This window comes from Babylonia areolata, chromosome 8 (genome assembly GCF_041734735.1).
Source record: "Babylonia areolata isolate BAREFJ2019XMU chromosome 8, ASM4173473v1, whole genome shotgun sequence".
Lineage (NCBI taxonomy): Eukaryota > Metazoa > Mollusca > Gastropoda > Neogastropoda > Buccinidae > Babylonia > Babylonia areolata.
In genome coordinates, this window is record NC_134883.1 from 12,140,695 (window position 1) to 12,167,809 (window position 27,115).

At 41.9% G+C, this 27,115-nt stretch overlaps 1 protein-coding gene across 6 annotated transcripts in view; it reads left to right on the top strand.

Annotated features, from left to right (window-relative positions):
* LOC143284538 (plexin-B-like) overlaps positions 1–27,115 on the top strand; it is a 440,596-nt gene that overhangs the window by 404,641 nt on the left and 8,840 nt on the right. For all 6 annotated transcript variants that reach the window (XM_076591286.1, XM_076591287.1, XM_076591288.1 and 3 more), the window contains 26 exons: positions 1,310–1,463; positions 2,427–2,523; positions 4,448–4,556; positions 5,445–5,576; positions 6,025–6,129; positions 6,857–6,950; positions 8,188–8,357; positions 9,296–9,447; positions 9,850–9,955; positions 11,916–12,052; positions 12,768–12,941; positions 13,358–13,469; positions 14,480–14,926; positions 16,000–16,176; positions 17,061–17,301; positions 17,977–18,119; positions 19,354–19,484; positions 20,267–20,326; positions 20,858–20,999; positions 21,748–21,894; positions 22,470–22,617; positions 23,397–23,561; positions 23,798–23,886; positions 25,077–25,160; positions 26,020–26,177; positions 27,103–27,115. The exon at positions 27,103–27,115 is cut by the window's right edge and continues 135 nt beyond it. In XM_076591286.1, the coding sequence (XP_076447401.1) occupies positions 1,310–1,463; positions 2,427–2,523; positions 4,448–4,556; positions 5,445–5,576; positions 6,025–6,129; positions 6,857–6,950; positions 8,188–8,357; positions 9,296–9,447; positions 9,850–9,955; positions 11,916–12,052; positions 12,768–12,941; positions 13,358–13,469; positions 14,480–14,926; positions 16,000–16,176; positions 17,061–17,301; positions 17,977–18,119; positions 19,354–19,484; positions 20,267–20,326; positions 20,858–20,999; positions 21,748–21,894; positions 22,470–22,617; positions 23,397–23,561; positions 23,798–23,886; positions 25,077–25,160; positions 26,020–26,177; positions 27,103–27,115 (3,687 nt within the window). The remainder of the gene's footprint in view (positions 1–1,309; positions 1,464–2,426; positions 2,524–4,447; positions 4,557–5,444; positions 5,577–6,024; positions 6,130–6,856; positions 6,951–8,187; positions 8,358–9,295; positions 9,448–9,849; positions 9,956–11,915; positions 12,053–12,767; positions 12,942–13,357; positions 13,470–14,479; positions 14,927–15,999; positions 16,177–17,060; positions 17,302–17,976; positions 18,120–19,353; positions 19,485–20,266; positions 20,327–20,857; positions 21,000–21,747; positions 21,895–22,469; positions 22,618–23,396; positions 23,562–23,797; positions 23,887–25,076; positions 25,161–26,019; positions 26,178–27,102) is intronic.

Consider the following 27,115-nt stretch of genomic DNA (forward strand, 5'->3'; position numbering starts at 1 on the left):
AAAAGAAAAAAAAGATTTTTGCTTTGTACAAGAGTCGTTGTTCCGCGAACACGCAAGCTTGTGTTGATTGGTAACGACGATGGTCATGATGCAAGCGATTAGTAAATGGAGCAGCTGATTTCTTTTCGCCCTGATGATGGTGTAAGCGATTAGTAAATGGGGCGCTTTGGGTTTTTTCCCTCTGAGCTCTTTGAACCTTCTCTCTTTGTGTGTGTGTGTGTGTGTGTGTGTGTGTGTGTGTGTGTGTGTGTGTGTTATTGTTTGATTAAATAGTTTGAAGAGAATAGGTTGGGATAACGACTTGGGGGCATGTTTGTTGTTAACCAGAGGGTAAGTGTTGAAGCATAGTTCCTTAGAAGAATGGGTTTTTTTTTCTTGTTTTTTGTTTGGTTGGTTGGTTTTGTTTTGTTTGGTAGGTTAGTAACACACACCACCAGCACACCAACGTACACACAGCAGGAATCGTACAAACAAAACAAAACACAATCAAGCTTACCCTCTACGTGTGTGTGTGTGTGTGTGTGTGTGTGCTATACATGCATTTTTTATTTAAAAAAAAAAAAAAAAAAAAAAAAATATATATATATATATATATATATATATATATATATATATATGCAGATTTGGTGGTGTAACGTATATGGACCAATCCGCTTGTTTCGACACCTCTTTCAAATTGAAACTGAAACGCGTTTGTGACAACAGTTCCCCCCCCCTCCCACTTCCGGCTTGTCTTCTTCCTCTCATTACATTCTCCTTCTACCCATTCCGTCTGTCTTGTTCTTTTCTCTGTGTGTGAGTGTTGCATTGGTGAGTGAGATTGTTTGAATGAAAAACAAAGACAAAACAACCAACCAAAGAAAGAATTGGGACTTTTGTTTTCTTGTGTGACATTTATGGAACATCCCTTTAACCAACCAACCAACCAACCAACCAAAGAATTGGGACTTTTGCTTTCTTGTGTGACATTTATGGAACATCCCTTTAACCAAACAAACAAGCAAACAAACCAAAAAACAAAACAAAAAAAAAAAGAAATGGGACTTTGTTTTATTGCGTGACATTTATGGAACATCCCTTTCTCGTTTAATTGGATTTTCAGGTTTTGTGTTGTATTGATTTGGGGCTGTTAAAGTTGGCGATGGCAGTCGAGAGAAGAGAAAACTTCGTTTGAAGCAAGATGGGGGGGAAAAAAAGAGAAAAAAAGAAAGAAAGAAAGAAACCCCAGCAACAACGAAAAACAACAACAAAAAAATCCAACGAAAAACTGATACACGTGGTGTTGTTGTTGTTGTTGTTGTTCGGACAGCTGCACCTGACCATTCCCCAGCTGCCCGTCCGCAGCAACTACAGCTGTGTGTTTCTGGACCTGAAGTGGAGCTCTCCGGCCGACATCTGGTACTTCGGGGCCCGCTGCTCTACCCCCAACTTCAAGGACCTGGGCCTGTCCCTGGGCATCGAAGGTTAGAGAGGGTTGTTTTGTTGTTGTACCGTATAGTGTCATCATGCATGTCAAACAAAGAGCGCGCGCGCGCGCGCGCTCATGTGCGCACACACACACACACACACACACTCTCTCTCTCTCTCTCTCTCTCACACACACACACACACACACTCCCTCACACACAAAGACACAGAAACCGACACACACACACACACACACACACACACACACACACACTACAGACACATCACGCACACACACACAAGGGCGTGCGCGCGCACACACACACACACACACTCACACTACAAACACTTCACGCACACACACACAAGAGCGCGCGTACACACACACACACACACACACACACACACACACACACACACACACACTCACACTGTATCACACACACGCACACACACACTGCATCACACACATACACACTGTACCACACACACACGCACACACACACATTGTACCACTCTCTCTCTCTCTCTCTCTCACTCTCTCTCTCACACACACACACAACACACACACACACACACACACACACACACTTCTTTCTCCCTCCTCTTCTTTCTGTCATGGCTTCATCACTGACACTCACCCTCTCCATTTTAGATTTTGTACTTTATATTTTCCACATTCTGTTCTCTCTCTCTCTCTCTCTCTCTCTCTCTCTCTCTCTCTCTCTCTCTTCCTTTCGTAGTCCCCTCCCCCTCGCCCCCCCCCCCTCCCCTGCAATTCAACCGCCCCCCTTTTCATTCGAATATACAGAAATGTCGATTTCTAATTAATAATAACAATCATCATTATGATAGAAATGATAATAAATAATCCAAATAATAATGATAATAAAATAATTTATTTTCAGTCTAATATCATCATCTTAGATGAACAGACTATAAATAAGTAAACGAACATGTCATGGCTTCTACAACAAGAGTCAGCTGACCACGCGTTTCTTCTCTGCTTTGGTCCTCAGGCTACCGGACGGTCACTTTGGCCTTGAACTCCACGGAAACTGGCAAGCTGTTTGTCACCAAGAACTTCACCTTTTACAACTGCTCCAACTTCAGAACGTAAGTATGGTGTTGTATTGTGCTGTATTGCATTGTATTGCATTGCATTGCATTGCTCTGCATTGTACTGTATTGTATATTGTATTGTATTACATTACTCTTTTTGCCACAACAGATTTCTCGGTGTGAAATTCGGGCTGCTCTCCCCAGGAAGAGCTCGTCGCTACACTGACAGCGCCACCCATTTTTTTGTGTATTTTTGTCTGCCTGCAATTTTCTTTTTTGTTTGTTTGTTTGCTTTGTTTTGTTTTCCTATCCAAGTGGATTTTTCTACAAATTATTTTGCCAGGGACAACCCTTTTGTTGCCGTGGGTTCTTTTACGTGCGCTAAATTCATGCTGCACACGGGACATCGATTTATCGTCTCATCCGAATGACTAGCAATCCTGACCACCACTCTAGTGATAGTGGAGGGGAAGAAAGTACTGTGGCGACTGCCGGTGTGATTCGAACCAGTGGACTCAGATTCTCTCGCTTCCTTGGCGGGTGTGTTACCTCTAGGCCAACCCTCATGCGATTTTTTTGTATTTTGTATTTCTTTTTTATCACAACAGGGAGATGCGCGTCGCTACACTACAGCGCCACCTTTTTTTTTTTTTTTTTTTTTTGTATTTTTCCTGCGTGCAGTTTTATTTGTTTTTCCTATTGACGTGGATTTTTCTACAGAATTTTGCCAGGAACAACCCTTTTGTTGCCGTGGGTTCTTTTACGTGCGCTAAGTGCGTGCTGCACATGGGACCTCGGTTTATCGTCTCATCCAAATGACTAGCGTCCAGACCACCACAAGCCAAGGTCTAGTGGAGGAGGAGAAAATATCGGCGGCAGAGCCGTGAATCGAACCAGCGCGCTCAGATTCTCTCGCTTCCTAGGCGGACGCGTTACCTCTAGGCCATCACTCCACTATTGCATTCTTGTCACAACAGAATTGTGTGTGAATTGTGGGCTGCTCTTTCACGTGCTTCTAGTCCACACGAATCCTGGCACCACCTCAGCCGATGATTCAGTTTTTTGATTTTTTGAAAGTCCTTCAGACAGTTGCTGGTCCCTGGTATAAGGGAGGTGACCGTTATGCTGTTCTGGAAACAAATTACAAGAGTTGGCTCCCCTCCACATTTGTGTTCGACTTCCTTGTGTGGCCTGTCAGGAAAAATAATATAACTTTTTTTTTCTCACTGTTTTGTCCTGTCTGTAAGCTGTCACGTTCATTATGTTTATTCTTCAATGACATAAAGAATTTGTTCATTCTCTCTCTCCCTCTCCCTCTCTCTCTCCTTCCTTCTATCTCAACCTCCCTCCTCCAATTTTTATATCACCATTTGTTGGTGTTTTTTGTGTGTTTTTTTTTCTTTCATTTTTTTTTTACCACAGGCTTTGATGAAAGCCATTTCAAGCAATATCATGCTGTAGGATAACCAAGCAGCTAAGAAACAAAAGAAGTATATCAGCAACATAGGACACCATGATTGATGTATATCACAAACCAACGAACACACTAAAGAAGTATATCAGCAACACAGGACACCATGATTGATGTATATCACAAACCAACGAACACACTAAAGAAGTATATCAGCAACATAGGACACCACGATTGATGTTTTTCACAAACCAACGAACACACTAAAGAAGTATATCAGCAACATAGGACACCACGACTGATGTATATCACCAAACTATGAATAAACTGAAAGAAAGTACATCAGCAACATAGAATGACGATTGATGTAGGTAAGCAACCAACCAAGAAATAAAGACGTGGATCAGCATCACAGGATACTGATTGATGGTCTGATATGTGGATACTAACATAGCGCGCGGCTGTCCTCGGTATGAGACCAAGCTCAAAGCGCTTTGCAAACATGAGTCGGGCACAGATATCCTGTTGATTTTACCTGCTGTTGCACATTCTTCTCTCTCCGCACAGGTGTACACAGTGCACGGACTCTGCCTTTGATTGTCACTGGTGTGTGTACGACAACGGCTGTTACCATGACACCATGGCCTGCCAGTCCAACATCATTGCTGGCCGAAGTGTGAGTTAGAGTTTGTTTGTTTTTGTTGTTTGTTTTTTTTAGTTAAGAGTTTTGCTTATAATTGTGTTGTTCATGGACTTGGTGTTTGGTACAACAAACATGCATGAAAAATAACATTTCTGATGCATAAAATATTGGCAAAGACAGAGCAAATCGATAATGTCACTTATCTGAAAAATGGCGACCATTGAGAATGATTGTTTACCGCCTGCCGGAAACGGCATTTCATTGGCTAGCAGACGGCCGACTAATGGCGAGATGTCGTATCACTGTTTTGCCGCGATAAATTTTGGCCGAGAAGAGCAAACAGATAGGCCAGGTTTGGTTTGCATCAGTTTGACATGGTACAGTATATTTAACCAAACTGGGAGTATAATACAAACTCCTCATTTTGATAATAAAGCATGTAATGCAGATGCTATTTGTTGAATTTTTAATTTTTTTGTTTTGTTTTGTTTTTGTAAGTTAGAGTTTTGCTGGAGTTTTGCTTATATCAATAGATCATGTGGAAAATGTGCAAGTTGTTGGGGTTTTTTTTCTGTTTTTTTTTCCTAGTATGTTTTTGTGTATATTGCCCATTTGACACAGCGCTGGACAAAGATAAAATATTTCTTTGTTTGTTTCGCTTATTTTTGTGTGTCCGTCACACTTATTTCTCCTTTCAACACAGCACATGATGAAGATATAAGTATAGTTTTGTATGTTCATTTGCTTATATTTGTGTGTGTGTATGTGTGTTGCCCAGTTTCTTCTTTCAACAGAGCACATAATGAAGGTGGCAAGTTGTTTTTCATTGCTTTTGTTTTGTTTGTTTTTCGTTTTGTTTTGTTTCTTCAACTTATATTTGTGTGTGTGTGTGTGTGTGTGTGTCTGTGTTGTTTGGATCAGAGCACGAAACCTGGACGCAAGGGAGCGGTGCACTGCCCTCGCATCGACACGGTGCAGACAGGCAACATCTACCTCCCCGTGGGCGTTCCTCGCATGGTGATGCTCAAAGGCTACAACTTTCCCAAGATCAAGGTCAGTCTGGAACTTGATGTGTGTGTGCGTGTGCGTGTGTGTGTGCGTGCGTGTGCGTGTGAGTGTTGGGTCTTGTTTTTTGTTGGGAGTTATATTTCCCTTTGCTTTGTTGCGCATCAACCTGTCTTTCTTTCTTTCTTTCTGTCTCTGCACTGTTACCTCCCTTGTCTCTTCTCCCCCACCTCCCACCACTCCCACCCCCCCCCATCCCTGTCCCATTTCTTTAGTGTTTCTTCACTGATCTCTCTTTTAGGAAAGGGGGCGGGTGGTGGTGGTGGATTGCTTTTCTTGTAAAAAAAAAGAAAAAAAAGTTATGTCATTGTGCTGTTGTTATTTGATTTGTTTTGGGGAATTCTTTCCTCTTTTTTTTTTTTGCCAGCTGATGAATAGAATAGAATGAAATCCTATAATAATATTAATTATCTTCCTCTGTTTGTGTCTCACACAGGGCAACCTGTCGGGCTACCGATGTGTTGTCAACACGGGTTCCACTGTCTTCCAGGCTTCAGCAGAGTTGGTGGAGGACACTCTGATCACTTGTAACATGCCTGAGGTGAGCCATGGTTTTTTTGGGTTGTTTTTTTTTCTGGTGCCAGGTGCTGAAAGCACTGGAACTTTCAGTTTGAGGGCCCTGGGTTCATATTCAGGTCACACGGCATCTGGTGGGACAAGGGGTGGTGGAGATTTGTTGTGGTTTTTGTTGTTGGTGGTGGTACCCCCGAAAACGGAGTATGGCTGCCGACATGGCGGGGGTAAAAACGGTCATACACGTAAAAGCCCACTCGTGTGCATACGAGTGAACGCAGAAGAAAAAGAAGAAGAAGTTGTTGTTGGTGGTGCTTTGTTTGTCTCCCATGTCAACATTAACACAGATGTGTGGACCTGCTTGTGTCTCGGAGCCCCCTTCTTGTGCATTGTTCTCAAGCATAAGATGAAATGTGCACGTTAAAACTTCTGTAACCTTTTGTCATCATTCAGTGGGTTATAGAAACCATAATAATCATATTTATTACAACAACAACAATAACAATAATAATAATAAGAAGAAGAATAGTAATGATAGTAATAGTGATAAATCATTCATGATTATTGTGCTAAATCTTGTGCTAGAAACATGGATCACAACGCTTTTACATCCTCCCCCAACTTGCACACTCACGCCTGGGGAATGATTCTGAAATGGAGGTATGAAAGAAAATGATTAAACCATTTTTTTTTTCCACTTTGTCATCAATCCTTTTCTCTCTCTCCCTCCCCTCCCCTCCCCTCCCCCTTTGCAGATGTACTACAGTGACAACCAAGGCATGCTGGCAGCAGACCTCTCAGTGTACTGGGGCAACGACTTTTTCCTGGAGAGTTCCAAGGGCCTTGTCGGTGAGTACAGTGTGCGGCTTGTCAAACCTTCATGCAGAGCGAAGACTGGAGTGAATGGCCTATTAGGTAACACGTCCGCCTAGGAAGCGAGAGAATCTGAGCGCGCTGGTTCGAATCACGGCTCAGCCGCCGATATTTTCTCCCCCTCCACAAGACCTTGAGTGGTGGTCTGGACGCTAGTCATTCGGATGAGACGATAAACCGAGTTCCTGTGTGCAGCATGCACTTAGAGCACGTTAAAGAACCCACGGCAACATAAGGATTGTTCCTGGCAAAATTTTGTAGAAAAAATCCACTTCGATAGGAAAAGCAAATAAAACTGCACACAGGAAAAAAAAAAAAAAAAGTGGCGCTATAGTATAGCGACACGTTCTATCTGGGGAGAGCAGTCCGAATTCCACAGAGAAATCTGTTTTGATAAAAAAAAAAAAATAAATAAATAAAATTTACCTCTTGTTTTAAGTCAGAATTAATGAGGAAAGTGGCAGAGTGGTTAAGATGCTTATCTGCCCATACAGTGCCCCCGAGGGTCTGGGTTTGAATTCTGGTACTCGCCATTTCTCTCAAGTTTGGAAAATCAAGCTGAGCGTCTGTTCTTTCGGATGAGATGATCAGCCGATGTCCCCGTGTGCAGCACGCACTTGGCGCACTGAACAAGAACCCATGGGAACAAAAGTGTTGTCCATTGGTAGAAGAAATGGACTCTGATAGGTACACTGATATACATATATATATATATATATATATATATATATATATATGTGTGTGTGTGTGTGTGTGTGTGTATGTATGTATGTATATGCATATGCATGTGGATAAGGTCTAACGAAGCAGGTTGGGTTATGCAGGTTGGCCAGGCAGATATGTGGATTTGTCTGAACACAGTGACACGTCCTTGAGAAATTGAAACCGAATCCGAAACTCTCTCTCTCTCTCTCTCTCTCTCTCTCTCTCTCTCTCTCTCTCTCTCTTTACTTTTCTTTTAGGGTGATCACGCCGTGAGTTTGTCGAACGTGGGTATAGCCGTTTCTCGACATAAGTGTTTTCTATTGTCTCGCAGCAGGTTTGTTGCTGCGACTTTGATACATTATATTCATGCTGTTTGGTTTGTTTTTATGTTGTTAAACGATTATTCTGATGTGTCCCATGCCAATAGGACTGTAATATTAGTCAATGGCATTAAAACATTTTTCAGTTCAGTTCAGTTCTCTCTGTCTCTCTCTCTCTCTCTTCCCAGCCCTGCTGTACAAGTGTGAAGTGCTGGCCAACGAGGAGTGCAGCCTGTGCGTCAACCTCAACTACACGCGCTCCTACCTGGAGTGCTTCTGGTGTGACGGGCGCTGCACCTACCTCAACCGCTGTGACCAGAAGGTCACCGCCTCCTGCCCCGCCCCCCAGATCCTCAGTGTGAGTTGAGTTGTGGGGACTTTTTGGACTTGTTGTTGTTGATACGGTAGCGTTTTCATTATCGTTGGTGGTCAATATTAAGATGTTATTTTTGTTTTCGTTTTTTTCTTTCGCTTTTTTTTTCTTCTTGAAGGAGACTTATAGACTGGTGTGTTCTTGTTGATGTCATTATCATTGGTGTCAGTATTATGATGGGGGTTTTTTTCTGGAAGGAGAGGACTTTGAACTTATAAACTGGTGTTGTATTTGATGTTATTAACATTGTCATTATCACTGGTGCCAGTATTATGATGGGTTTTTTTTTCTGGAAGGAGAGGACTTTGAACTTATAAACTGGTATTGTTGTTGATGTTATTAACATTATAATTATCACTGGTGTCAGTATTATGATGGGTTATTTTTTTTCTGGAAGGAGAGGACTTTGAACTTATAAACTGGTGTTGTTGTTGATGTTATTAACATTATCATTATCACTGGTGTCAGTATTATGATGGGTTTTTTTTCTGGAAGGAGAGGACTTTGAACTTATAAACTGGTGTTGTTGTTGATGATTATTATTTCTTTGCATTACCATTATCACTGGTGCCAGTATTATGATGGGTTATTTTTTTTTTCTGGAAGGAGAGGGCTTTGGGCTTTAAACTGGTATTGCTGTTGATATTATTAGCTTTAATATTATCGGTGGTTTCAATATCAAGATGGTTATTTTCTAGAATGACAGGAGAAGAGTGGGGGAAGAGTTGGGGGGGGGGGGTGCGGGGAGGGGGGGCGGGGGGGGAGGGGGAGTTAAAGAAGATTGAGCGTGTTGGATGTTTGTTGTTTGGTTTTTGTTGAGGAGTTGGTTGTTACTATACTTCTCCTTCTCCTTCTTCTTATCATTCTTCTTCTTCTTCTTCTTCTTCTTCATATCATCATCATCATCACTGCTGTGTTTTCAGGTGTGGCCATTGTCCGGCCCCATTCAGGGTGGCACCAATGTCACCATCGAGGGTCGTAACCTGGGGTCGAAGTTCGAGGACATTGAGAACACCGTGTACATCGCCGGTGTCCGCTGCACTCCTTTTAGCTCTCTCTACTTGCCCTCTCGCAGGTGAGCTAGCTTTGTGTGTGTGTGTGTGTGTATGTGCGCGTGTGTGTGCGTGTGTGTGCGTGTGTGTGCGTGTGTGTGAATTTTAGTTTACTTGTTTTTCCTTACAAGTATGTCACATTGATAATAGTCGTTGAAATCAGCTCCCTCTACTTGCCCTCTCTAAAGTGAGCTAGCTCTGTGTGTGTGTGTGTATGTGTGTGTGTGTGTGCGTGCGTGCGTGTGTGTGTGTGTGTGTGTGTGTGTGTGTGTATGCGTGTGCGTGTGTGTGTGTGTGTGTGGTTGTGAGTTTTAGTTTATTTGTTTTTCCTTACAAGTACGTCATGCCAAGATATTCGTTGACGAGGCAAAGGACCCATAGTTTCATCAACAGGGCCCTTGACACCCGGAGCTTTGTGGTTTCAGGATCGTGTGCCAGACGCGGTGGAAGGGTCAGATCTACAGCGGCCCCGTGGAGATTCGACAGGACTCTGGAGTCAACGTCAAATCCACTGACATCTTTCACTACAGGGTCAGGGTTTTTTGTGTGTGTTTTTCTTTTTGTTTTGTTTTTTGTGTTGTTGTTTTTTTTAGCTGACCGACTGAATAAACAGCTTGCTGGACCTTAGCTTTTTTTTTTTTTTTTTTTTTTTTTTTTTTTTTTTTTTTTTTTTTACTAATCTAGTTACTGCTACATTCGGTCTGTTGTCTATTTACTACTGTCTGTCTCGTGCTCACCTTCGCTTGGGGAAGGAGATACAGCAACGACGAAACAATCTTCTCTATTAACTTGATTGGTTTATGACATGCAGTCTGCCTGTCTACTTTCTCTTTACTTTTGTTTGACTGTCTGTCTGTCTGTCTGTCTTCTTGTTATCTATATATTTAGTCGTTTGCAACATGCAGAGTCTGTCTGTCTGTCTGTCTGCTGTTTATTTAGTTCTGTCTGTCTGTCAACCTATCATCCGTTTACTTTTGTCAGTCCGTCTTCTATCTATTGTCTGTTCGTGTGTTTCTTAAGGGTGGTATTTACTTGTGGACGAACGGGTTAACATTGTTTTGTTTTGATCACATTTTTTTCAAACATTATTGTGTGTTCTCTTTCACTAGTTTGAAAGAAGTGAGGGGATAACCAGCCCTGAAATGGCCTTTTATTGGTCAGCTGGACTGTCAGCAACATAACTTGATTTGATCTATAGAATGATATGTCTTGGAAACACACACACAAAGGCCCCTCTCTCTGATCTGTAATGATATCTGTCTTGGACACACACACAGAGTCCCCTCAATCTGATCTGTAATGATATCTGTTTTGGACACACAAAGTCCCCTCACTCTGATCTGTAATGATATCTGTCTTGGACACACACACACACACACACACAAAGTCCCCTCACTCTGATCTGTAATGATATCTGTCTTGGACACACACACACACACACAAAGTCCCCTCACTCTGATCTGTAATGATATCTGTCTTGGACACACACACACACGCAGTCCCCTCACTCTGATCTGTAATGATATCTGTCTTGGACACACACACACACACACACACACACAGTCCCCTCACTCTGATCTGTAATGATATCTGTCTTGGACACACACACACACACACACACACACACACACACACACACACACACACAAAGTCCCCTCACTCTGATCTGTAATGATATCTGTCTTGGACACACACACAAAGTCCCCTCACTCTGATCTGTAATGATATCTGTCTTGGACACACACACACACACACACACACACACACACACACACACACACACACACACAAAGTCCCCTCACTCTGATCTGTAATGATATCTGTCTTGGACACTCACACACACAAAGTCCCCTCACTCTGATCTGTAATGATATCTGTCTTGGACACACACACACACACACACACACACACACACACACACACACAGAGTCCCCTCACTCTGATCTGTAATGATATCTGTCTTGGACACAGACAGAGTCCCCTCACTCTGATCTGTAATGATATCTGTCTTGGACACACACACACACACACACACACACACACACACACACAGAGTCCCCTCACTCTGATCTGTAATGATATCTGTCTTGGACACAGAGTCCCCTCACTCTGATCTGTAATGATATCTGTCTTGGACACACACACACACACACACACACAGTCCCCTCACTCTGATCTGTAATGATATCTGTCTTGGACACACACACACACACACACACACACACACACACACACACACACAGAGTCCCCTCACTCTGATCTGTAATGATATCTGTTTTGGACACACACACACACACACACAGTCCCCTCACTCTGATCTGTAATGATATCTGTCTTGGACACACACACACACACACACACACACACACACACACACACACACACACACAGAGTCCCCTCACTCTGATCTGTAATGATATCTGTTTTGGACACACACACACAAAGTCCTCTCCCTCTGATCTGTAATGATATCTGTCTTGGACACACACAGAGTCCTCTCATTCTGGACATCCACCCACGCAATGGCCCCATGTCCGGAGGGTCTAGAGTGACCATCATGGGGCAGGACCTCAACACCGGGGGTCAGCTCCAAGCTAAGATGGGGGACGCTCGCTGCATCGTTGACAGGTCAGTTGGATAGGGAGTGTATGCATGTGTGTATATCCAAGATACAAGAGACAGGAATGCATTATGGATTTCTCTTAATGAGATAATAAAGTTCTTCCTATCTTATCTTATCTTTAAAAGAGAAATTATGACATGTTTGCTGATTTAAAATAAAGAAAAAAAAAGCATTACTTCGACAGAACATCGCAAAAGTTTAGTATGTTCCCATGGGTTTAATAAGAACACAATACAATAAATCATTTTTATTCATCCAAACGGAATTTATAATTCATAAGTAATGAATATATGATTAACATAGTGTAAACTCATAGTGTAAACTAATACAATATATGTAAATACAGTGTGTACTAGATATGTATTGGGTACTTTACCTTCACCTGCTTGCATTGATTTTAAGTCTGAGATGTGTGTCAGAAAAAATGGATGTGTTAAGCTGCTTTTGATTATATACTGAACATGTTGAATTTGTAAAATCTGTGTGTATATTAAGTGCACGTATCAGGTACATATGATGATTTTATCTTCTTCTTTTTTTTTTTATATGGAATCCCTTTACTTTCCTTCATTGCATGTGATGATCTACAATATTTTTTTTTCTATTCATACTGCAGTCTATGTGTGAAAATGTTAAGTGTGGTTAAATACTTATCTCCTCTGTGTACGATGATTTAAATCATCAGTTTAATCTGTTGACTTTCCTTCATTCCGTGTCCAGGAACAGTCTGACGCCAGACTCTGTGGTGTGCGAGACGACACGGGTGTGGGAAGCGAACCCCATGTCGCCCATCCAGGTGTACTTCGATGGCGCCAGGATCACCCTGAACCAGGACTTTGTCTACCGGAACGACCCAGTCATCTCCAACATCCACCCTCTGGCGTCCATTAGAGAGTGAGTGGGTTGTTTGTTTTGTGTGTGTGTGTGTGTGTGGGAGGGGGGATGGTGGGGGTGGGGGCAGGGGGGGACTTTGTTTTGTCTGTTCACTTTTGCTTTTGAGTGAGATCACTTTGTGGTACCAGTGTTTGTGTGTTTGTGTGTGTGCGTGTGTGTGTGTGTATACAACTTGGTGTATAACTCGGTGTGGTACGTAAGTAGTATAACTAAACCAGAAAGAGGCTGAGGAAGAAAAAGACACAAACGTTCGCAGCAAAATGATTATTTGTTATTTTTCTTAGCTTGGATTAGTGTCATTGCATCATACCATGAGAGAAAAAACAGACAACAAATCTGCATAATTGTACGTCGTTGCTGTTTTTTGTTTTTTTTGTTTTTGTTTTTTTAAATTTTTCTTGTTTTTTTATTTGCAGGGGTGGACGCATGCTGACCATCACAGGCACCGACCTGGGCTACATTCAGCAGCCTCAGATGTTCGCCTTTGTGCCCATGGAAGGGGGAGAGTTCTATCCCACAGAGAGCACGGTAAGCTTGGGGCCCTTGATTTCTTGTGTGTTTTATGGATAACATTTTTGTATTTGTATTTCTTTCTATCACAACAGATTTCTCTGTGTGAAATTTGGGCTGCTCTCCCCAGGGAGAGCACGTCGTTACACTACAGTGCCACCCATTTTTTTTGTATTTTTTTCCTGTGTACAGTTTTATTTGTTTTTCATATCGAAGTGGATTTTTCTACAGAATTTTGCCAGGAACAAGCCTTTTACTGCTGTGGGTTCTTTTACGTGCGCTAAGTGCATGCTGCACATGAGACTTTGGTTTATCGTCTCATCCGAATGACTAGCGTCCAGACCACCACTCAAGGTCTAGTGGAGGGGGAGAAAATTTCGGCGGCTGAGCCGTGATTCGAACCAGTGCGCTCAGATTCTCTCGCTTCCTAGACGCGTTACCTCTAGGCCGTCACTCCACTGTGTGCATGTGTGAGTGTGTGTGTGTGTGTGAGTGTGTGTGTGTGTGAGTGTGTGTGTGTGTGAGTGTGTGTGTGTGTGTGAGTGTGTGTGTGTGTGAGTGTGTGTGTGTGTGTGTGTGTGTGAGAGAGTGTGTGCGTGTGTTTGTGTATTTGTTCCTGATAAGCATTGCCTCAAATAAAAACAACCGATCTTTGGGAAACTCATCTTTACATTAGTCATGAAGCTGATTATAATTTTTGGTTAATCTAATGCTGTATTGATCATGTTTGTATCTTGACAGATATTTTCAAAAAAATCAAACATTTAAAAACTTCTCACTGTATATTTGCTACCAAAAATGACGAGAGTGAGTAAGTGAGAGTAGAGAAACAATATGAAAGGAAATGAAATTTTATTGAACCATGGAAATGAGGTAAACAATTGACATTCTTTTTCCCACAATGGCCTAGGGTGTCAAGTAAAGACAGAACATGATGCTTTGAGAAGTTTTTTTTTAATTCTCTTTTAAGAATCCTCATTTTGTTGCAACGCTGATTGTATGTATACATGATCTTCCTCTGTCTCCAGGACTGTAAAGTCATCAGCACAGAAGAGATCCACTGCCCCTCCCCTCCCCTGGACCCTGACGAAAACCCCACCTCCACCATCATCCGCTCCCGCCGCCGTCGTCGCAGCCGCAGTCGCAGTCACGGCCACATGGCCATGGAGATCATCAGCGACGTGGTCCACAGACTGCAAGGCTCCTCCCAGCAGCAGCAGAAACGGTCGGCAGAGTCTCTCCTCCGCTCCAGGAGAGGCGCCGGCACCAAGGGAGGGAAGTCGAGGGTGAGGCGGGTGGAGCCGGTGAGCGAGGCGCAGCTGGGCTTCATCATGGACGGGGTGCTGTCGGTGCGGAACCTGACCGGGGTGGATGACCTGGACGCCGTGCTCAAGTACTACCCCAACCCTCGCGTTTACAACTTCTCCGAGCCGGACAGCGTGAAGGTGTTCAAGGGGGAGATGCTCATCATTGAGGTGCGTGGAACTTTTTGCCTTTCTTTGACTTTTTGTTTGTTCGTTTTGTGGTGGTGGCCCACAATTCTGGACATTTTTTTTTGTTTTCTTTATTTCGATATATATGATGATGACTGCTTATCATGAAGAAAGAGAGAAATTAATTGGAGAAATTTTTCTTCTTCTTCTTTTTCTCCTCCTCCTCCTCCTTCTTCTTCTTTAACCCGGAAGAGTCACTGAGGCGCTTCCCAGAGCAAAAAGTTCACCAGATTCCTCCAGGTCTGTTGGTTGTGTGTCAAAGCCTGGGTCTCTGCAAATTAATGGTTCTCATGTCCATGCTACAATCACATTAGGTTGTGTATCAAAAAGCCTAGGTCTTCCTGGCCAGGCAATGACAGCAGCAGACGTGACAATACTTTAGGAATCTGATCTGTACTATGTCTTGAGAGAAGAGTTCTGACACACCTGTGTAGGTGTGTTTTAATGGTACATATTAAAAAAAATCCAAAAATAATTCACTTGACAATTTCTTTCTTTTTTTTAGTTTTTGGAAATGTGTTGTATATATATGTATAGATATATAGATATATAATATATGTATAGATATATAGATATATAATATATATATTTTATATATGAGCACTGGTTTGTATGTGTGAGCGCATTGAATGTTTTTGTTTTGTTTTTTTGTTGTTGACAGAGTGAGCTTTTATGATGGTTTTATATGTCATGTTTGCCTTTAACAGGAACATGTTGGGGAACTTTGAGCAGCAATCGTATTGGAAATCGCGACATATAAAAGTTATGAGCTGTTATAATAATTAGGAGAAGAAGAAGAAGAACATCAACAACAACAACCACGACAATAACGGTTATGATAATAATGATGATGATGATTATAACAACAACAACAACAATAATAATAATAATAATGATGATGATGATGATGATGATGATGTTAATAATAAATGATGATAACAGTAATTATGATGATGATAATAAATGATGATAACAGTAATAATTATGATGATGATGATGATTATTATTATGATTATGGTTATTATTATTATCATCGTTATCCTTTTTCCTCCCAGGGCATGGACCTGACTCTGGCGGCGGAGAAGGAGGACGTGCGGGTGTGGGTGGGCTCTGAGCTGTGCAACGTCACTCTCCTGTCGCCCAGCCAGATCGCCTGCGAGCCACCACACTCACAGCCCACAGGAGTGGACACCCACGGGAACCCCGACACCAAGGAACTGCCTCTGGTTCTGGTCAGTAGTGCACTGGAATAGAATAGAACTTCTTCTTCTTCTTCTGCGTTCACTCGTATGCACACGAGTGGGATTTTACGTGTATGACCGTTTTTACCCCGCCATGTAGGCAGCCATACTCCGTTTTCGGGGGTGTGCATGCTGGGTATGTTCTTGTTTCCATAACCCACCAAACACTGACATGGATTACAGGATCTTTAACGTGCGTATTTGATCTTCTGCTTGCATATACACGCGAAGGGGGTTCAGGCACTAGCAGGTCTGCACATATGTTGACCTGGGAGATCGTAAAAATCTCCACCCTTCACCCACCAGGCGCCGTCACCGTGATTCGAACCCGGGACCCTCAGATTGACAGTTCAACGCTTTAACCACTCGGCTATTGCGCCCGTCAATAGAATAGAACAGAACAGAATGGAATAGAATAGTTTGTTTGTTTGTTTTTTTATCGTCCAGAAACCTTGAGGTCTTTAGGACAAAAAGGCACACACACATACGGAAAAAAAATAAATCAGTGAGTAAATAGTTGTCGTCATAAGTTTGGGACAGTATTCAGAAACCAACAAATTGTCCCCAGTCTTAGGTTGTATGTCACTTGTGAGCATCAGCCAACTAGGTATATTACTTGTGTGATTAAATTTGTTATATACATGAATAGAAGAACAGATAATGATAAATGAATGATGGATTAATGAATTTAATGGATTAATAGATAGATGAATGAATAAATAGGTGATATATGTATATATATATATATATATAGAGAGAGAGAGAGAGAGAGGGAGATAGACAGACAGACAGACAAACAAACAGAAAAACAAAACAAGGGCTTCTTCATCATCCACACTGTCAGTGATAATAATACTGGCATTCGCACGGTGCAGGTGAAGGTGAACAACATGAGGTACCAGGTGGGGCGGGTGAAGTACGACGTGCCAGAGACCTTCAGCTTCCCAGTGGAGGCCATCGCTGGCATCGCAGCCGGCGGGGGCTTCCTGCTCCTCGTCATCATCCTCATCCTCATCATCTACCGGCGCCAGAGCACCAGGGCCGAGCGCATCTACCACAAGCTTCAGATTCAGCTGGACAACCTGGAGAGCAATGTCCGCAACGAGTGCAAACAAGGTGGGTGGGTGTGTGTGTGGGGGGGGGTCTGGTTGTGTTGTGTAGTTGGTGTTGGTGGGTGTTGTTTGTGGTAGGGTGTTGTTGTTGTTGTTGTTGTTTGTGTGTGTGTGTGTGTGTGTGTGTGTGTGTGTGTGTGTGTGTGTGTGTGATTGAGAGAGTGTGTATGTGTGGAGTGTATTAAAAAAAAATTGTGTGTGTGTGTGGGGAGCAAGGGGGGAAGGGGGGGGTCGTGTTGTGTGTGTGTGTGTGTGTTGTGTTTTGTGTCTTGTGTTCTCTGTGTGTGTGTGTGTGTGTGTGTGTGACATCTTTGTTCTGATGATTACTCATGGTGTGATATGTGATATTGGAACATTATATTTTATTAATTGTTTAATAAGAATGATGATGCTTATTACATATTTTATGTTTGGCTTTTAAAGAAGAAGCCAAATGAAGTTTAAAAAAAAAAAAAAATATATATATATATATATATACATATACAGAGAGAGAGAGAGAGAGAGAGAGAGAGAGAGAGAGAAAAGATGAAATCTAAAGCAGAAAAAAAAGAGAATACTTCATCAACTGTTAAGTGTCTTGAATTTTTAGCTTTAAGTAGAAGGGATAACACTGGACTCACGCAGGTGTCTTTATTGTGTGTGTGTGTGTGTGTGTGTGTGTGTCTGTTGTTGTCGGCAGCCTTTGCGGAGCTGCAGACGGACATGACAGACCTGACCGGGGACCTGGTGTCCAGTGGGATCCCCTTCTGGGACTACCACACCTACACCTTCAAGGTGCTCTTCCCGGGGCTGACCAACCACGTCATCCTCCATCCCCCTCTGGTCAGTGGATCAACTCAAACCATGTCGTGTTTGCTTAATTTTGATAACACTTTATTATTATTAGTACCTCAAGTACTAATGCATGCGTTATGTATGCATGTCAGTGACTGGTGTGAAAGCACTTCGATTTGTCTCTGCACAAGATTCAGTGCTATATAAATACTAATTATTATTATTGTTGTTATTATTATCAGTTCATCCCCAATTCCCGCTTGCTTTCTTTTGACCCAAGTACAGATATCTCCATACTGCAGTGAGCAATATTTAGTTCAACTTTCTCAAATGGCTGTTGTCTAAATGGGTGTTTTTAGCTTGTTGGCTTCAGCCTCTGCCGCTGTTTGCCAGTGTTTTCAAGGGGATTCAGTGTGTTTTAGATAATTTTTGTGTGTTTTGCCAGTGTTTTCAAGGGGATTCAGTGTGTTTTAGAGAATTTTGTGTGCTGTTTTCCGTACGGTTGTGGCTTTTAACAATGCGCATAGCTGTTGTTGGGCTGGTCCACAGAGAGTGAAGCGCAGCTGCACTGCTCTTTGTGGGTATAAAGTGTTGAGGCCCAGCCTGCATGGAAAGGAAGCATTTTAGGGCTGTGTACCCCATCATTTGAGAATGAATGAACCGTGGACAGGTGTAACTACAGGTTTCACACACGCACAAAAAGTTAAGGATGCCTTCATAAAAGCAGATATACATATATTTTTAAAATGTGTAGGAAAATCAACAGATTATTCAAACTTTAGGCAAGCTGGGCTTGGTCTGCCACTGGCCTCTCCAGTACGCAAATGGTTGTTTCAGGCACACATATTATGTATTATTATTTTTTTTAATGTTTCTATTTCATATCATTGGATTCGTTTTTTAAGCATTGCATTTGTAAAGTGCTTGATAGATAGCTAAAGATAGATTATCATTTTGCCTCCTGTTTCTTTCAGTTCCGTTTAGAGGTCTCACTGTTTTCTTGTGTGTGTATGGGTTATCCAGTTCCTTTATATATACATACATACATACATATACATACATATATATACCAGCCATGCCTCTCTCTCTCTCTCTCTCTCTCTCTCTCTTTATATATATATATATATATATATATATATATACGAGCCATCTCTCTCTCTCTCTCTCTCTCTCTCTCTGTGTGTGTATATATATATATATATATATATATATATATATATATATATATATATATATATATATACCAGCCATGCCTCTAACTCTGTGTGTTACCTCCCAGCAGCAGAAGAACGGCCAGTTCCGTTTCTCTGACCAAGGCCTGCAGATGTTCCACCAGCTGCTGAACAAGAAGATCTTCCTGCTGACCTTCATCCGCACACTGGAGGCCCAGCGCACGTTCACCATCAGAGACAGGTGGGCAGTGGTTTGAATCCCACACTCGCGATTTGTCTTTCTTCTTCTCTTACACTAGACCTTGAAAGTGGCAATGTGGATGCTAGTCATTCGGGTTAACTCTCTCCATACGAACGGCGAAAGAGACGACGTTAACAGCGTTTCACCCCAATTACCATCATCAAAATATTGCAAGCGGAAGGCTCTTATACTGAAGAGGTGAATGTTGACAAAGAATACCACAATTCTGACGACGGAAGCTAAAGGTTGGGTCATTGAGACACCCACTGGACATCCGAGGGGTCTGTGTAGAGGAGAAGAGAGGACTGGCCGTACTGAGAGAGTTAATTGATCAGCTGAGGTCCCCCATGCGGTAGCTTGCACTTGGCACATGGAAAAGAACCCCTGGCAACAAAGGGGTTGCCATTTGAAAAAAAAAATGTGTAGAGAAATCCAACACAACAATAAATGAAAAAATAAATGCATAGTAATTCAGAGCAATCTTGTGTCAGTGGGTAATCATATGTGATGAGTGTGTTTGCATGGAAATGAAATGATAGGCATATGATTTCATTGTCTTGTGAACATATAATAACAAAACAAACAAATTGAGTGTGTGTATATATTTATATTATAATATGAAGGGATATGTAGCGAATTTGTATTAGAATGTGTATAGACGAATATCATTAAATGTTCAGACTCGTCTTTGGTTTGCTTTTGGTCATCATGGACATGCATGTTTTCACTGAATCACCGTTTCCCGTGTGGCAGTAAATAAATGTCATGCTTGTTTGTTTCAGAGCCAATGTGGCATCCTTGTTGATGATAGTCTACCAGAACAACATGGAATATCTTACTGAGTGAGTACACGTCTACAACATGAGCGTACTGTATATCCCATAACAAAACTGTTAGTTATTGTTGTGTTTTTTTTGTTGTTTCAACGTGAGTTAGATTTGTTTAGTTTACTTTTTTTTTATTTTATGTTTCTACGAGAGCATACTGTATATCCCATAGCAGAACTGTTAGTTGTTGGTTTTTTTTGTTTTGTTTTTTATGTTGTTGTTTCTACATGAGTTAGTTTTGGGTTTTTTTGTTTGTTGTTGTTTTTGTTTTGTTTTGTTTCTGCAAGAGCATACTGTATATCCCATAACAAAACTGCTAGTATTTTTAGTTTCTGTCTGGGAGATAAGTCTTGCCAATACAGAAATGTTTTAAAATGATGACAGGTAGGCATATGGTTGTATTTTGGGGGGGTTGGCGGGGGGCCTGGAGGGAGAGGGGGGACATGGAGGGTCTGGGGGGACAGGAGAGCTGATTGGGATGAAGTATAAGAAAGGGTGTTAAAGTGATTTTTTTCTTTAAACTGTTTTGATGGCCCTGTGTTGCAGTATCCTGAAGGCCTTGTTGGTGGACTTGGTCCAAAAGTCTGTGGCAGGCAGACACCCCAAGCTCATGTTACGTCGCTCCGAGTCTGTGGTGGAGAAGCTGCTGACGAACTGGCTGTCGTTGTGTCTCTACAAACATCTCAAGGTGAGGGTCGTCCCGTAACTCGTACACAAGAGGGTAGTGTGTGTGTGTGTGTGTCTGTGTGTGTGTGTGTGTGTGTGTTCTTTTGTTGCTTTTTCAGACCTTTTGAATTTTTCAGGTGTTTATTGTGTGTGTTCCTTTTAATTTCTTGAAAATGGGTTGTTTTATTCATTTCATTTGTCTGTCTGTCTGTCTGATTATCTATCTATCTATCTGTTTGTCTATCTATCTATCTATCGATCGATCGATCGATCTATCTATTTGTCTGTCTGTCAGTTCATTCATTCAGTTATTTATTCATTCATTTATTTCTCCGTTCATTTATTTTTATTAGTTCCTTGAAAACTGGTTGCTTTTGCAGCTTCTTTTAGTTTTTTTTTAAAGATCCTATAGGAGTTTGGTCTATGATCTGGGATAGGCACTATGTAATAATATACATCAAAAACAGTGATAATGATAATAATAATAATAGTGGTGATAATAGTGATAATGATAATGATAGTAACAGTAGTAACAATAATGATAATACTGATGATGATATAACCCTACTTCCGGGAGGTTATCGGCCATAGCTACTTTCGTTTTCTCCGCATAGGCGGATAATAGATTGCACAGGACAAGAATCGGACTATCTGCCGGAGTCTGCACTAGTGGGTCACGGTAAGTATATGTTAGATAAACGTATTTTTAGGAAAACAAATTTCCATTTTATCATCATCATCATCATCAGTTGCACGTGCTTGCATTGCAGGACCACGCGGGCTCGTCCCTGTTCATGCTGTACAAGGCCATCAAGCTGCAGGTGGAGAAGGGGCCCGTGGACTTTGTCACTGGGGACGCCCGGTACTCCCTGTCCGAGGACAGGCTCCTCAGAGAGAAGATCGAGCCCAAGAGCTTGGTGAGCGTGCCTTTCCCGCTGGTTTCTCTTGTTGTTGGATGAACTAACGAACGTCTGTTTGGTAAATTATCTTTGATTGTACGTGTGTTTGTTTGCTTCCAGATGTTGTTCATCTTTGATTACCACCTTTCATCATCTGTCCTGTTTCCCCTTGACTCAATGCACAGTACTGCCCCATTCCATTCCCATCCCTATTCTGTTTATTTATTTATTCATTTATTTATTTATTCACTTGAACACAACAATCAAATGTGAAATTACTGAAAACTGGTATTTCAACTAGGTGCTTACCATCACTAGTGCGTGTGGACGGGACATTAATTACAGAGAATTCCATCCTTAGTGAGCTTTCAGTTCAGTGAGAAATGCCATCACCATAGAGAGGAACATGACAAGGCAAGACAGGACAAGACAAAATGTTTATCATCTAGGGTAACCGATAAGCAAGTAACATGCATTGTTACATCCAGCCCGCACCCTAAAGAGGGACGAAGCTAAAGAAGCAACAACAGCAACAACAAAAAGTGAGGAAAAAGAAATGAATTAAAAGACAATGAAAAATACCTACATCCCAGATGCTGAACGTGGAGCACGGGGTGGAGGTGGTGCAGTGCCGGGTGCTGGATTGTGACACCATCACTCAGGTGAAGGAGAAGATCCTCGACCACCTGTTCAAGAACATCCCCTTCTCCCAGAGACCCTGCATGGAGGACTTGGAGCTGGGTGAGACATTCTTCTTCTTCTCCTCCTTCTCCCTCCTCTCCTCCTTCTCCTTCTGCTACTTCTTTTTCATCTTTGTCATCACATTCTCCTTTTACTTTTGCTTCTCTTCCTTCATATTCTTCTTCTTCTTGCTTGCTTGCTTGCTTGCTTGTACTCAGTCCACTAGCTGCCATGCCATGATGAATGAAAAATTGAATGTATGTGTGATCGTGCTAGCAAATGAACTGTAGTGTGTGTGTGTGTGTGTGTGTGTGTGTGTGTGTGTGTGTGTGTGTGTGTGTGTGTGTGCTGTACAGAAGATCTGTTCACCAGATTCCTCCTGGTCTACAGGTTGTGTTTAAAAGCCTGGGTCTCTGCAACTGGTTCAAACACTCGACTGTTGGCCACCGTTCTTTCTCTGTCTCTGGACCTTGCAGTTGGAATGAACTTCCTCTTTCACTTCGTTATGTCACCACACTCAGCTCTTTCAAGTCTGGCCTTAAAACCCACCTCTTCCCAAAACAGCCTCCTTTGCCTGCCTCTTCCATGTCTTTAGTTTCTACAGTTTTAGAGTTATGCGTGCGTGAGAATGACTGGTGCGAAAGCGCTTTGATTTGTGTCTGCACAAGATTCAGCGCTATATAAATACCATTATTATTGTTATTATTATTATTGTTATTATTGTCCGTTCTGCAATGTGGTGAGACAGTGCAGAGATTAAAAGCACACATCGTCAGTAAGATAAGTTACTTATTACTGGTGCCTCTGTGCTTGTTCCCCGCCCCCCTCCCCCACAACAGAATGGAGGAACGGGCCCACAGGTCCACTGACTCTGAGCGACGAAGACATCGCCTCCTTCAATCGGGACGGCTGGCGGAGACTCAATACCCTGGCCTTCTACAAAGTGCACGATGGGGCCTACATGTCTCTGCTTCATCGACAGCACACCTACAAAACATTGAACGGTGAGTTTCATGTTTGTGACTGAATGTCTGTGTGTGTGTGTGTGTGTGTGTGTGTGTGTGTGTGTGTTTTATTGACTTAAGTCATGTGATAAGCATTTGTAATATGTGCGTGTGTGTGTGTGTGCGCGTGTGTGTGTGTCTGTGTCTGTGTCTGTGTGTGGTGTTGGTTATTCATTTACAAAGCCATGTAATTCTGTGTTTACAATGTTACGTAATGTGCATGTACGGTTTCACAGGGACACTAGACCATGCTCTGATGATGAGCATGGCCAGCCAGGGCTACCCCATGAAGAGGGACAGTGACAACACTAGGGTCTGGCATCTGGTGAGTCACCCAGCATGACATAGTAATAATGATAATAATAATAAGAAGAAGAAGAAGAATTGTGGACATTTATGTTGACGATGACTTTGGGATCGAAGATAGTGTAAAGTTCGTATCAGTTTAGTCCTTTTTTTCTCAAGGTCTGACTAAGCGCGTTGGGCTACGCTGCTGGTCAGGCATCTGCTTGGCAGATGTGGTGTAGCGTATATGGATTTGTCCGAACGCAGTGACGCCTCCTTGAGCTACTGAAACTGAAACTTCTTAGTCCTTTTACAAGTGCTAAGCTACACTGATGTCTGATGCGTCCGACTTAGAAGTCAGCAGCTTCTGCCACAGCGGTTGCAGGGGGGGGGGACGTTTGTTTTGTGGTGGGTTCTTTCTTGACCCCCAGTTCTTCCATCTTGTCCCGTCTCCTTCATATTTATGTAGTATTTTCTAATCTCTTAAAGCGCTTTGCAATAGCACAACACAGACACAAAACAAAATACGTATGCACATACGCGCACACAAATGTATGTTAAAAAACAACACACCCAAAAACAACATCTGTCGATCGGTAGAATGCTGATACGGAATGGGGTGCCTTAATTATGGAGACTGTTTGAAAAAGGAATATTTTATTTTAGATTTGTTTTAAATCATGTGGGTGTGGGACTGTGACAGACTTTAAAGCTGGCAGGTTTTTACAGGAATGCCTGAATCCTATCTCAGAACCCTTGGAATGCTAGTCTCATTAAACAGACATTAAACTACCCATCTAAATGGTGTGCTGTCAATGTTAGTCTTTTTTGTTTGGTGCAGGTCAGTTTTTAATTTCAGTAGGAAGTGTATTCATGTCATAACACATACACTTACACACACACACACACACACACACACACACACACACACACACACACACTCTGTCTCTCTGTCTCTCTCTCTCTCTCTCTCTCTCTCTCTCTCTCTCCATGTCATATTTATCATTGATTCTGTAAGAAATGATCCGTTCACAAATGGTCTCAGTTATGAAAACAGGAAAGATAGTAAACGTGGTGTACTTAACAACAACAACGACAACAACAACAACAACAACAGATAAATGCATTCCATATTGATAATGGAGAATGTGATTGCTAAGCTAGATGATAACCTCACAAACTATTTGTGTGTGTGTGTGTGTGTGTGTGTGTGTGTGTGTGTGTCTCCAGGTGAAACACGACGACGTCCAGGTGAAAGACGGGGGAGTGAAGATGATCTCTGAAATCTTCCTCACCAGACTGCTGTCCACAAAGGTGGGTATGGGCTTCTCAACACAATTTGTTTTGTTTTTTGTTGTTGTTTTTTTCAGGCATTATTCGTTGATGATGGCTGGAACCTTATTACTGGATGTGCAGATTATTTCTTTTATTTTCATATTGTTGTTTTCATAACATTTCGATATCTAATCTGTCACGATTCCTGCTTCTGGACATGCCTTATTTGGTATTTACATTTATATTTGGTGTATTGTGCACCAGATATTTTTCTGGTACTCTTTCATCTACACTGTTGCACTGGTATTAACACCCATGCACCTTATTCCAAGTCCCCCAATACACAACCACACCTGGGTTTGTCTTTCAAAGTCCCAGCGTCAGCAGTCCACAAGGAAGTATCTATGCTAGGTCGATTTACAATAATAATAATAGTAATAATGGTATTTATATAGCGCTGAATCTTGTGCATAGACAAATCAAAACGCTTTCGCACCAGTCATTCTCACGCACGCATAACTCTAAAACTGGCAACACTAAAAAGACAGTGCAGCCAGTGGGCGCAAGGGCAGGTTACCTGTATCTGTGTCAAGTGGACTGAGAGATACAGACACCTACAGTGTTGGTCAGGTAGCTTATTGTAGCACTTATGTTTGCTTTCAGAAATGACATTATGAATTGGTCCAGGTTGGTGAAACATTTGATGAAGCGAGTTATTTCTGATGATTACATTCTAAACTGATGGGGCGAACTAATTCAGCCTTCTTCTCCTTGATATTATTATTACTACTATCATTAATATCATTGTTGTTATGATTATTATTATCTATTTTCGTATTTATTTATCTATTTATTTATTCATTGTTTTAGGGTGGTTGTTTTTTTTTTGTCAACACAGGGAACACTACAGAAGTACATTGACGACCTGTTCAAGACGGTGTTAGCCGCGGGCAACGTGCCGCCCATTGTCAAGTTCCTCTTTGACTTCCTGGATCACGAAGCCGTGCGCTACGCTATCACCGACCCGGAGGTGGTTCACACCTGGAAGTGCAACAGGTGAGGCTGTCGGTGGCCTTACTGTGCCTCCGGGAATGAAAAAACACTGTGAGATTTCAAAGGAAAGCGAGAAGGGCTTTGTTACGGCTCCTGCCTTTGGCGCGGCATAAAACACGAGAGAAGTTGTGTAGATTCGTTTTCTCCTGGTGTAGGCTACTGTTGAAAGAGCATGTCATTTTTCTTTTCAAGACGAACTTTTGTACTTTTTTTTTTTCATTTGGTTTTTGAGACAGACTTTTTTTGCTTCAGTTTTTTTCTTTTCTTTTTTTCTCTTTCTTTTTTTTTTGGGTGGGTGGGTGGGTGGTATTTTATGAAGAACAATGTTATAGCTACTACATTGCCGCATGCAGACTTTTCTTCTGTATTCTGCTCCTTGATGTAGGTACTCATTTTGTTTCATTTTTGCGAAAAAAAACGATAGTGTTTAAAATTAGTGAGCCAGTTTTCGAAATCAACTTAAAATTAGTTTGGACACATGTGATGTTGTCAATAAAGAGTTTTTTTTTAAAAACTAGATGATGTTTAAAGCTTTCAATAGAGGTGGAACACGATTGACATTCTTTGCTTTAAAAAAATATGTATACATATATATCCATTGTGGGTGAAGAAAAAAACTGAAAGAATTGTCAGTGGCACTAAAAAAAAAGGTTCAAAGCTGATCACATTTTCATGACTGAAATATCTGAATACCTATTCAGTAGCTAGCAAGGTAGATAGATAAATATTCTTCTTCTTCTTCATCATCGTCCGTGGCTGCAACTCCCATGTTGACTTGTATGTACACCAGTAGGATTTACGTGCATGACGGTAGGCAGCCATACTCCGGTTTCGGGGGTAGATAGATACATAGATATAAAATGAAGAAAAATAATTTTCGCTTGACCGCATGTGTTTGATGTTTTGTGTTGCTTTGTGTGACGGACAGTTTACCGCTGCGC